Genomic DNA, 12,683 nt, shown 5'->3' with positions numbered 1-12,683 from the left:
CTGTTAAAAGATGGGGTAGGTCTGACTTACAGATTTAGGGCAGCAGTTGCAAGAAATACCAAGAATTCCTTCAGGGAAGACCCTAGAGAAGGAGCCTTCACGCTGACTGTCCTGCACAGGCTTGGGCATTACAGCAACACATCTTCTAGGTCAGGGCAGCCAGCGTGGAGAGCAAAACATCTTCACTCTGCATCTTACCTTCAGCTCTTGCTCAGCAGGACTGGGACCTGTCCTCCCTCTCCCCAAATTTAAGAACTTGGCTGAAAACTAAGACTGACAGAAACTCCAGATTCGTGCTTTAAAGTCAACTGACAACATCTTCCAGACTTTGCTTGTACCGTACATTCTTGCCACTATTTAGAAAACCAAATTAACAAAAACTTCGCTGGCAAAGATTCTGCTCATCAATCTAGCCCTCACACTACTTATTTTTGTTTCACATCTGTACCTTTTTAAGAATAAGCAGCAATTCTTTTTTTAAATTGATATCTGAGGAAAACAGGGTTCACTTTTTCATATTAATCACTGCCTACTCCAAAATCCTATTCCAAAACTTTAAGAAAAATATACATTTGTCCCTTTAAAGTTCACCTACTCTAGATGAACTTTTCTCTTCATATATTAGCATAGTAAAGTCAATGTCTGCCCACACTGTAGAAGCCATGTTAAATAATCCTGTCAGCCATATTAAATAATCCTGTTAATGCTCTAAGAAAACCTTAAGGCAAGAGTAAAGGCCTGATATGATAAAAAAAAATAAAGCAGAGGGGATCATTAAGACAGTGGAAAAAGTCAGATGAGTAAGCAGCACCAGGATGAAAAATTTTTTTTATAAATACTTGCAAAAAGATAGAGCTCAAAAAGGAGGACTGCACATCCATTTTCTTGAACAAATACACATTGCAGAGTTACAACTTTGCTCCTGAAATAGGGTCATATAAACTTTAGTTAACAGAATACTTCTCTCTCATTTCTTCCCACTACTAGTTTTTGGACCTTGTTTTCAAGCCTTTCTTTTCTCCTTTTTCATTATGCCTTTGATTAGAGACCTGCCCAACAGTCTCTACAGAACACGATTTTAATGGCATGTTTGGGTCCCTCCTTGGAAAGCCAAGATACCTTCTACTCAAAAATAAGACTGATTCCAAGCTCTGGGACTTCTGGTCTGAGCCAGAAGAAATATTTTAGCACTGAAACGTATTTAAGGCTACAAGCTTTGCAAACTATTCCCATTAAACAATGACCTCAAGGCAGTACTTCTTCAAGCTGCAGATCAAATACATTCCATGGTTCAGTAAAGTACAGTTTACATGCATCTCTAAGTCTGAGATTAAGGAATTATTAATTGGTTTCCATCTGGTTTCCATCCTGGAGTTGAAGTTCTAATAGCTTCACTTTGTGGACTTAAGTATTTCCTTAAAAAACAGTAAACAGCAATTCTTTTCCTGACCTTCTAAGCAGATACAAAGAAAGCAGGAATGAGAAGTCATAGAAAAAACAAGTGTAGTTAAAAATTTGTGTCTTTTATATGCCATTTGCAACAAAAGAAAAGATTTCAGCATGGGTTTTGAAAATGCCTACAAGCTACTTTCTAAATAAAACTGCACCAATACTTGGAATAAACTTTTTTTTTTCCCCTACACAATGTATCCAGCTCCTACAAAGGAAAAACGACTACAGCTACTACAAAAAATTGGAGTGATCTCCTGTTATGTGATAAAGGGCCAGTTTTACATCCCTATCAAAGTTATAGGGTATAACCCACAGCAATAAAGGAGCTGTCATTTCACTCATAGCACACGTCCTTGGCACACAGAATAACTTCTCCTGAGAAAATAAATACTTCACTACTAGAATGTCCAAGGAACAACTCTGGGACTGATTTAGAAACACAAATAATTATCCACTGGTAGGAAGCTGTTTTCTCACTAACTTTGGGGTTTACTACATGGTAGTTTACACCAGGATACTCCGTAAATCTCAATGTCATTTGTTCTTAGCTAAGAATTCATTCACTGTTTTCTAAAATAACACTCAAAAATTCCACCTGCCACCGTGGGCGCAACTTTTGTTTTCTTAAACTACAGAAGTTCCTGACATTGAGTTTAGCTGACACAGCACTTCCCGGGAGCTAACTAAAAAATGCTCTTCCATAGTCAGTCTGTACATGGGCAACCTCACAGTAATTGTATCTATTATTCAACATTAAATAAGTTGTAAACATTACTGAATAATGGTTTATTAATTATGCAAGAGAAACCAGTAAACCTAGTAAAAAAGGCTTACAGGAAAAAACCCTTTTCTTTGTATTTTCCTAAATTTTCAGAAGCCCAGAGGTGAGTCAGATCTTTATGAGCTATTTAGTCAACAGAGCTATATTGAATCAACAACAAATATTCATGTTTCAAGGCCTCTATTAAGTCTCATAGCATGAGGCTCAAGTTATTAATTTCCCCACCTCCTCACTGACAGCAGTGGGAACAGAGTTTCTGTGTGTAGACTAATCTGTCATTCAGCTGTCATGGTATAGTTATATCAGGAACATCCTCCTTTCTTGATACAACTTTTCTTCTTAAAAAGAACACCCTCCACGAGTGTTAATGATTTTGATAGTATTACAAGTGATTTAAGTCATCCTTACTATAGCTTCTGTAGTCACTTTTTGAAGAGGCTGTAATCTGACATTCCTTTAAAAAGCCCCATAAAAAACTGCTTTTCTCCTAAGTCAAAGTTCTTTGGCAAGAAACTGAATTCAGCGAATAGCTCCCCAAAATAAGACTCCTACCTCCAATCACAGGCAGTGATATTAAAGCACCCATTTCATAAACACTCAAGTTCTACATTAGAATCACGGTTAAACATAGGAGCCTTCTATTTGAAAACTGTAGTTATGTGTATGTGTATACACACCGTATCTCTTAACTACTGTAAAGAGGTATCCCTATATGCTAAGTTTCCAGGAACAGTTCAGTTCTCTGAGGAAAGGCAGTGCCAGCAGCTGCCTGCTTCATTTGACTCTGTCCCGCATAGTTCTTAGCATTAGATGGCTTTGCTGTATCAGAAAGGAGTTCAAGGAAGGGTTTCAAGTACACAAACTCCATGGAAGGACAGCTATGGACTTATTTTCTTCCTAAAGACTTAATTGAATTCCCTTTCCAAATCCACCTTCAATGGTGTCAAAAACAAAAATCAAAAACCAAAATGAGACTGAGAAGATTGTTATTTCTGTCAGCTTCAATTTCCTCATCTTCATAGATTATGCTGTCTCTGCTCTTCTGAAGCCCTCTTTGGGCAACCTCATACTGTAGCTCTCTAGTTGTCCCACCCATTTCTTTACAAAGATCATCCAACCCAACAATATAGAAAGGCCACCAGTGCTTGTCTTGGCCCCCTGGCCCTTTACTCATGCTGTTCTCTGAGACCAGGGCAGAGCATTGCTTCAGGCAGCCTGTTTCTTTCTCACTGGATGATCTTCATCACCATCCTCTTGCTTGTATGTCTTTCTAAAGTAGAGTAAAGCCTTCCCACAGGCCTGTGTCCTGTCAGGGCTGTGAGCCTTGTGAGTTGAGATGGCACCCAGGGGAGTGTGGAAGCTGCTTCCATATCTTGGGCTGTACACGGTCCCAGGTTTGAGAGTTACGGTGACCTTGAATGTTGGGAGGTACCCTCCTCAGAACTCAGTGAAGACCCTCTTGCCTCTCTCTTTTTTTTTTTTTGCGGTACGCGGGCCTCTCACTGTTGTGGCCTCTCCCGTTGCAGAGCACAGGCTCCGGACACGCAGGCTCAGCGGCCATGGCTCACGGGCCTAGCCGCTCTGCGGCATGTGGGATCTTCCCGGACCGGGGCACGAACCCGTGTCCCCTGCATCGGCAGGTGGTCTCTCAACCACTGCGCCACCAGGGAAGCCCCCACTTGCCTCTCTTTGATAACATATTAACAAGTTCACAAAGGAAAACCTCCTCTATCACAGAGGCAAGGCTTTGTGGGTGACAAGAAACCTGGAGATAGAAACTAACTTGTTAGGCTGTCCTTACCACTGAACACTGAGTGCTGAAGAAGGGATGCCCACTTCTGTAGCCACAGCAGCATTCACCACAGTGCATAGAGAAGATGCCCCAGTACATAACTGAAAGCAGAAAGCAGCCAGGCAAAGTGTAGTGAACTCTATCTTCTACCCCACAGCCATTTCTATCACTTTGCACTAGCCACTGCCACTCAGGTCATCTGCTGCTGTAACCACTCAGCAGGACACACAATGTCACTCCTTGGCACCCCAACTGTTAACAGTGGTCAGCCGCCTACTGGAATGGCTTCCCTCTCTTCTCCCAACACCACTGCCACCACAGCACATGCTCGACTGTGTCACTGGTGAAACAGCAGGTAGGAATGAGTAGCAATTGACTAGGGGGATGAGGAACCACAGCTGGAGTGGATAAAAAACAGCTATTTTATTCTACTTGAAAATAACTCTAAAGTAAGCAGGATAAACATTGTTATTTCAGGTTTACAGACAAGGAAAATGAAGCTCAGAGAGGTTTTGGTGACTTACTCCAGGTAATGCTCTACAAAGTGGTGGAGCTAATCTAGAACCTGTATCTTTAGATTTGTAACTTGATGCTTGTCCACTATAACTGTTCTACAACCTGTGGTTTATGCAGCAGGTATATTTATTTTCTAATATCAATTTATATTCAATAATTTTCTCACTTGAAAAAAAACTCTGATTTCTTAGAAAGGTAGGTTACTTCTGAAATGGTTTTACTTTATTTTCTTAATTTCTAAAAAGAATTTAATTATATTTATAGAAAAGTAATCTTCTTAAATTGGATAATTATTTATTATTACTCAAATTGATGTTCATGTCTCTCAGGATTTTCAAGTTTTCTTAAAGAGGTTTTTAATTGAAAATAATACGTACACTGTATTATGGTAGAAAATATTTCCTTTTAGGGGCTAGTAAATTATTCACTTCATTGCCCTCAGAGATAAATTACTCATAAAAAATGCTTTTATGAATAAGATTATATGATGCTTATTCTAACAGTTTAGGATATGTGGGCCTTCAAATTTTAATTTTTTTTATATGGCAGTTTTGTTTCTTACAAGTTAACAAAATAATTCAATTCTCTGTAAAAATAAATATATTGTTTATTAAAGGCCTATGTTCTTTAACATATATCAAAATGGGCCAGCTACAGAGATCTACAGTGCAAAGTATGTTATTTATTAGCCAGGGTGGCATTTCTAGCTCAGCAGGCAGTTCAAAAGTCTTTAAAAATTTCTATTCTGGTTATCTGGCAATACTAATCATTAGGATACCCAATAAAAATTTTTTTACCTAGAAGTCAACGTGTAAGCAGATATATTTATACAGTAGCTATTCTTTCATATTGCTCAATACCTCTTGTCAATTTTAGAATTTTATATATACAAAATATACATATATAATACATATACATATATTTTAATTCCTTTCTCTGAGTAAATCATTTCATATCTCATATATTTTGTCTCTAAACAAACTTTTAGCACAAGTTTTTTAAAATATGAAATCCCTAACAGAAATAAACTTTTTAAACTGGGAATGATGCTTTGTTCACTGCAAAAATGGATTCAGAGAAGCATCTTCAAGATAAGTAGAATGAAGGAAACTAACTAATCCTTCCTAGTTAAGGAAACAAAGACTTTCCATCTTGTTCTTTAGCTGTTTTGCTTTACCACATAAACATGATTACTTACCAAGCGGCAAAAATGCAAGACGGTTTCCAGCCATGGAGAGCTCATTGAGGCTGGGCAGCTGGCAGAGATGGCGCGGCACACACCACAGACGATTTCGGTCCACAGTGAGGTACTGCAGAGAAAGGCACAGGTGAAGCCTCTCGGGTAAAGTTAGCAAACGATTGGTAGAAATGTCTAGTGTCTGCAGCTCCTTCAAATCGCCAACCTCTACAACCAAAATCAAGATAAATTGCATCCTGATTAAATGAATTAATTAAATAAAATGAATCAACACTGTAACAGTTCAACCAAATAAAATTAGTAGCTGCAAATATTTCCATAGACATTAATACTGAAGTGCAGGATTTAGGTCCAGTATGCAAATAATCCAACTTAAGTAGGTGTCTTTAAATTAGTCTGCCAGAATTTTTTTAAAAAGGGAAAAGCGCTGGCATTGGAGAAAGGAGAAACACAAAGTGATGAATCTGAGCCAAAAGTCTGTTACTATGGCTTCTGCTTCCCAATGAATCAAAAGTTGTTGCAAATGTGAAAGAAGAACAATTACAGTCACTTCATGGTAACTGGTTCTTGCTACTTTTGTGGTTTTTACCTTCTATCTAAGTAGATAGTAGGAGACTTAAAAACATAAATTATAGTATCCCAGTAAGTGTACCTTGTTCATGTGAACTAAGTAGAAAATTTCTGGACTAAGAATGAGGATGGCTTTTGAAATTTTCACCACAGTTAAGATTATAATAATAAAATTATTGTAAGGTAATATTTTTAGACATTGTCTAGCCATGTGGTTCCTCTTTTAAAACCCAAAATCCTATGAAGATTTACTTTAATCCCACCTGAATGAAATCCTTCCATTTACTCCAATATTCCTTCATTATTGGTGTCTATATTTGTAACATATTTGTATATATTTGTAATCTATTCCATGGTGAGACATGGCATACACCAAATCACCACTTCTGAAAGAGGGGGGAAGTTCTTTATAAGGTATTCTGTCCTTCTCAGGGAAAACCACCAGGAAGCACTCAGAGCAGAGGAGGTTCTGCTAACCAGTCTCTAGGGGAAGGACATTACTCTGTCCAGGACAGCACACTGCACTCGAGGCTCTACAGGGAGCACTGCGCAGGACAAGTCTGCTTCTCTCGTATCACGGAACTTCCGTATTGAAGACCACTGTAATGCCACCTCTCACTTCTCCAACCTGACCCTGTTCAACAAGCTGTTCCTCTCAGGTTAAGGTTTCTCATGATCCTTCCAACTTGAATGCACCCCACTGGGCACATTCCAGTTTGTTCAGGACTTGGATTAGTATGAGCAATGTCTTCTCTATTGGAGAGAAAATCTTCTGCCTCTTGGATGTCCAGTTACACAGATTAGCTTTTCTTATTGGCAGACAGCTTGGCAAACTATGGCTCACAGGCAAAATGTGGCCCATGGCCCACTTTTGTACTGCACGCAAGCTAAGACTGGTTATTTTTAAGTGTGGTAAAACCCAACAACAACGATAAGAAAAAAAAATGTATATATATGTATATACACACACATATGACAGAGACCATATGTGGCCTGCAAAGCCTAAAAACATTTAGTATCTCACCATTTACAAAAAAAAGTTTGCTGGTCTTTGTTATACACTTACTCTTAACAGGAGCGTTTTTAATAACTATTTTTTATAAAAGTAATACAAGTGCAAAAATACATTAATTTCTAGTTATTTTACTAATATATAGAAGGGATTTGTGCTAGGAAGTTCACACTTTATTTTCTTATTTCCCCAATACTACACAAATACATATTTGAAGACAGGAGATAGGATTCAATGAACAGTCTGTGACTCCCAATGGGAGTTTTGCTCTGTTTTCACCTAGCTGATGCACATGGGGGTCAGTTTCACTCTTGGCTCCATTAGCACAGTATTTCCTCTAGCCAAGTCTGTCTGCCTATCTATTTCAGATTGCTTCTGATGGGGTGTGTGGGGGGTGAGGGAGTTGACAGAAGAACATGTTTTAGAACTGAATAAAAAGAAAAAGAAACAAGAAATCTTCCTGACCTCACTTTATAAAGTTATTAGGGGAGTGAAATGGGACAGAAATGCAACGAATCAGCTTACACACCACAGAGCCAGGTGCTGAGAGAAGAATGAGACAAGGTTTCTGCCACTAAGAATCACATTACATATAAAAGACATTGTGTGATAGGAGCTCCGGAAAAGAAGAGTTAGATGAAGGGTTGGAGAAGCTTTTGCAAAATTTATTGAAGGAAATGAGAACTCAAATAGGTCAAAAATAAAATGGATATAGCATTTCAAGCGAGGCATGGGGATGGGGTTGAAAGCATGAGGAAAGGCATGCAAGTGAAAAAATAAATACAACATGCACAATGGACTATTTGAGACCCGACAAGTACCAAAGATACCAATGGGAAAAAAAGCAGAAAATAAGTTCAGTACAGAGGGCTTGGTGGAGACATTGATGATAATGAATACTGGGTAGAGAAGTTTGGACTTATCACAGTGAGAACATAACACTTCCTGAAGATTCTCAAAGGATGAAAGGACTCTTTTGGAAATATGAAAATGGTAAATATGCAGAAAGCAATGAAATGGAAAGAGATTATAGGCAGAGAAAACAAGTAGACAGTTGATGAGAATGAAGGCAGTGTGACAGAGCTTACAGGTAAATTCCAGAGATATTTTAAGAAAAGCAGAGAGTATGCTTGGTTGGAGATGGAAAATGGTGAAACAGGAAAAAGTCAAAGATAATTTTCAAGTTTCTAGACTATTATACTCTAAGTATGGTGATGCCAATGCTAAAAGCTTAATCTTTCTGTAGAAAAAAAATTTTAATTATACCAATACTTCTGAATTGTAGTACTTATAAGCCACCTACTTAAAAGAATTTGAAAAATCCATAAAAAATCACATGGGAGTAAAGCAAAATAAACTATTTTCATCATTATTTCAAAAATAATTAACTGTGTAAAACAGTGTTTTGACATGGCTGCAAAAACTACTAAAGCGGGCTTCCCTGGTGGCGCAGTGGTTGAGAGTCTGCCTGCCGATGCAGGGGACATGGGTTCGTGCCCCGGTCCGGGAAGGTCCCACATGCCGCGGAGCGGCTGGGCCCGTGAGCCATGGCCGCTGAGCCTGCACGTCCGGAGCCTGTGCTCCGCAGCGGGAGAGGCCACAGCAGTGAGAGGCCGGCGTACCGCAAAAACAAAAAAAACAAAAAAAACAAAAAACTACTAAGGCTTGCAACTGTCCACCATTTTGATTCAGCATTGCCTTATTGTACTGTGAAATGGGGAAACAATATGTGATTATGAATTTAAATTTTCTAAAATTTGATTATTTACTTTTAACAGATCAGTATTCACATGCTGCTTTAACAGATACACATACATTTTCAGATATTAAAATTAATAACACTTTTGACAAAGAAAAGAACACATACTGTCAGTATCAAAGGTCAAAATACTAAGGAATGGGAAGAGGAAACAGGAGCTGACATTTCTTATTTCCTATATGTGATGAATAAGACTTAAACATGCAGGACTGCATATATTAAATGAACAAATGTAACAAAAGGACATTTTTGTCTAAGTAGCTTAATATATAGGCCTTTCCATTTGTTAGAAAAAACCTGAGCTAATTATAATATTACTCCAATTACAGTACTGAGTAAAATACTATATATAATATAGTTGGAAAATTAACGATTTTGTCATCCTACGAAAATATTTGGGAAAGAGAGAGAAATAAAATTAAATAGCTTCTCAGGTGGAGTGAAATAAACATAATTTTCATGACCATTTTAAAACAGGCCACAAATATAAGACTATACATGGCATCTTTATTCTAACAAAATTAAAATATATACTTATTAAGCTCAGCTAATGGGAAGCACATTTTTAGAAAACAACAGAGTCAAACAAACTTTATCTAAGATTCTAACTTAAACATAAGAGACAGGAAATAAACCTGGGGTAGCAATATGTCATGCAGGAATAAAGAAACAGAGCCCAAAGTGTGAGCTCAAGTTAAAAACTGGAAAACTATCAGCCAAACATAAATCTAGCAAATTTGGTCAAGTTCAGAACCTACACTGAGGCCAGGACAACAGGATACTCTTATATACTCTGCTGCTCTTCCTTCATTCCTGAAGATCCAAGTACCCTGCTTATATCATTTCCACCAGCCTGAAGAAATTTTATTTCTTTTAGAGTAGGTATGCTGGCAACAAATTCTCTTAGTTTCCCTGGGAATGTCTTTATATCACTGTAATTCCTAGAAATTGTTTTCATTAGGTACATAATTCAGGGTTGACCATTCTTTACTTTCAGTACTTTTAGATGGTATTCCACTGTCTTCCAGTCACCGTGGTGTCTGAGAAGAAATCCACAATTATTTGAATCATTATTTCTTTAGGTGTTCTCAAGAATTGTTCTTTATCTTTAGTCATTAGCAGACTGATTACAATGTATCTATAAATGGCTTTCTTTGAACTTATCCTATTTGGAGTCTGCTGAGCTTTTTAAATTTGTAAATTTATGTCTTTCACCAAATTTTTGAAGTTTTAGACATTATGTCTTCAAATTTAAGAATTATTATATCTGGGTAAATATAACAAACTATCACTTTTCTCCTTTTAAGTTAAGTTTTGCATAACTGCTGAAAGCATTTCAATATATGGCGTACTACTTATAAGTGTAACACAAAGGTCAGTGGGGTAATGTAAAAGGAGTTCCAAAGCAGATTTTGAAAGATTTGTATAATGTAATCCCTAAAGCAATAACTAAAAATAAGATAAACACTCAAAAAAAGATAAACCCAAAAAGCCAATAAATGAATTAAAACAGAATACAAAACATACATTCAAATAATACCAAAAAAGGCAGGGAAAAGGGAACAAAGAAAGAAAACCAGATGTTACAAACAGACAACTAATAATAAAATGGCAGGCCTAAATCTAACAAGATCAATAATAACATTAAAAGTAAATAGCCTGAGATGACCAGACTGGACTTAAAAACAAGACCTTAGTATATTCTATCTAAAAGGAATCCATTTAAAATATAAATACATAGATAGATAAAACATAAATTAATACAAACATATGCCATGCAAACAACGACCCCCCCCAAAAGCTGGAACTTCCAGTATGATGGATTGAGAAGGATGCCAAATCCTCTGCTGAAAAAGCAACTATAAAAATTACACAAAATTATCAAAACAACCATTTCAGTACTCTGGAAATTGACCTATGCTTTTCAACAAATAGAGAAGAGCTTACTCATGAAAAACTATTAAACTTCAGATTAGAAGAACAGAAATCTGTGGCATGCTTCCTTGGGGTGGCTCCTATTCCCCCATCCAGCTTGGTTAGGACAATAGTTCTAATACAGCAGGGCAGGCTGCAAAGAACCAACAGCTTCACTGACAGAGTGAGCTGACTTGCAACAAAAGTCAGGGAGTCGATTTGGAACAAAAGGTGAAAAACCCATACCCAGTACTGTTGTCAGTAATGATTAGTAATCTTGGTCACAAGCAAACATGAAAGACCAATGATTTTTATGAGGCTGAGGGGTTCCTGGTTGGGGAAAGCAATGGAATGGGCAGATAAGCCAGAACTGCAACAACGAAGAATGGGATATAAAGCAGTCAGAAAGTATTTGACAGACTCTCCACATATCCCAGGCTGACAGGAGGTGGTGAGCAAGCACAAGGGAGACCACAGAGGGCTCCAGCTGTTTACATATCCCAGGACTACACAGAACTTGCACACATGCACAGAGGAGAAAAGAGAGGGCCCAACAGAAAATAATAGCTGGGGTAAACTTGAGAACTGCCTAAACATTAAATGTGTTTCTGAATCCACACACAGATCCACTGGCAGAGGATAGGAGCCTTACTAGCTTAAGGTGTTCAACCACTAAGTTATACAGACACAGGGCCAAATCATAGAAAGCTAGGCTTAAAAATTAAAACAAAAATAATAACAACAATAAAAAAACATGAAACAGAGACATCAGTCACTGTGGGGGAAATGAATTTCATGTTTTAGTCCAGGCAAATTACTAAGATAAATAAATAAGATAGCAACAATCTTTAGGTAGGAAAACATAATCAGGATCCAGAGTTGTTAAAATATATCATTTAAAATGTACAGTTTAAAAAAAAATTATAAGACATACAATAAAACAGGAAAGGGTAACCCATATTCAGGAAAAAATGAGTAAATAGAAACTGATTCTAAGTGGACCCAGATGTTGGATTTAGCAGACAATGACAGCAGCTATAATAAAAAGCAGCTATAATAAATATGTTGAAAGAACTAAAAGAATAAGTTTAAAGACTTGATGGAAATTATGATGACAATGACTCAAAAAACAGAAAACTTATTCTCAATAAAGAGAGGTAAGAAAACAGAAATTTGGGAGTTGAAAAGTACAACTGAAAAGAAAAATTCACTAGAGAGCCTCAACAGTAGGTCCAAATAGGCAAACAAGAAATCAGTGATAAACAGGTAACAAAAATTATCCAAACAGAAACCAGCCAAAAAGACTGAAGTAAAGTGAACAGGGTTAGAGATCTGTGGGACAAAACTAACTGCACAAACATATGTGTGACAGGATTCCCATAAAAAGAAAAGGAGAATGAAGGAGAAGAAAAAAATATTAGAAAAAATAGTGGCCATAAATTCCAAATTTTGATGAAAAATATTACTCTAAAGATCCAAGAGACTCCATAAATACTAAGTAGGATAAACACAAAGAGATCCACACTTATACACATCATAAACTGTGAAAGACCAGAAAATCTTGAAAACAGCAAGAGAATAATTACTTATTATGTTTAGGGGAACAATACACACATGGCAAGAAGAAGCACTCTCTCTACTCAAGTTTCTAGCAAATGCAATAAGGCAAAACAAATAAACTAACAAGAA

The 12,683-nt window shown here is 37.2% G+C and overlaps 1 protein-coding gene across 8 annotated transcripts in view; it reads right to left on the bottom strand.

Annotated features, from left to right (window-relative positions):
* Positions 1-12,683, bottom strand: part of LRRC28 (leucine rich repeat containing 28) — a 187,465-nt gene that overhangs the window by 54,680 nt on the left and 120,102 nt on the right. For all 8 annotated transcript variants that reach the window (XR_016392020.1, XR_016392022.1, XR_016392023.1 and 5 more), the window contains one exon: positions 5,740-5,946. Coding sequence is in view for 4 of the 8 variants with exons in the window: in XM_022598839.3 (XP_022454547.1) it covers positions 5,740-5,946 (207 nt within the window). In the remaining 4 variants the exon portion in view is untranslated. The remainder of the gene's footprint in view (positions 1-5,739; positions 5,947-12,683) is intronic.

This window comes from Delphinapterus leucas, chromosome 2, assembly GCF_059928025.1.
Source record: "Delphinapterus leucas isolate spDelLeu-1000000601 "Yukka" chromosome 2, BTC_Dleu_Yukka2, whole genome shotgun sequence".
Classification (NCBI taxonomy): Eukaryota; Metazoa; Chordata; class Mammalia; order Artiodactyla; family Monodontidae; genus Delphinapterus; species Delphinapterus leucas.
Note: the sequence above shows the minus strand (reverse complement) of the source record. Positions and strands in the feature narration are given on the sequence as shown.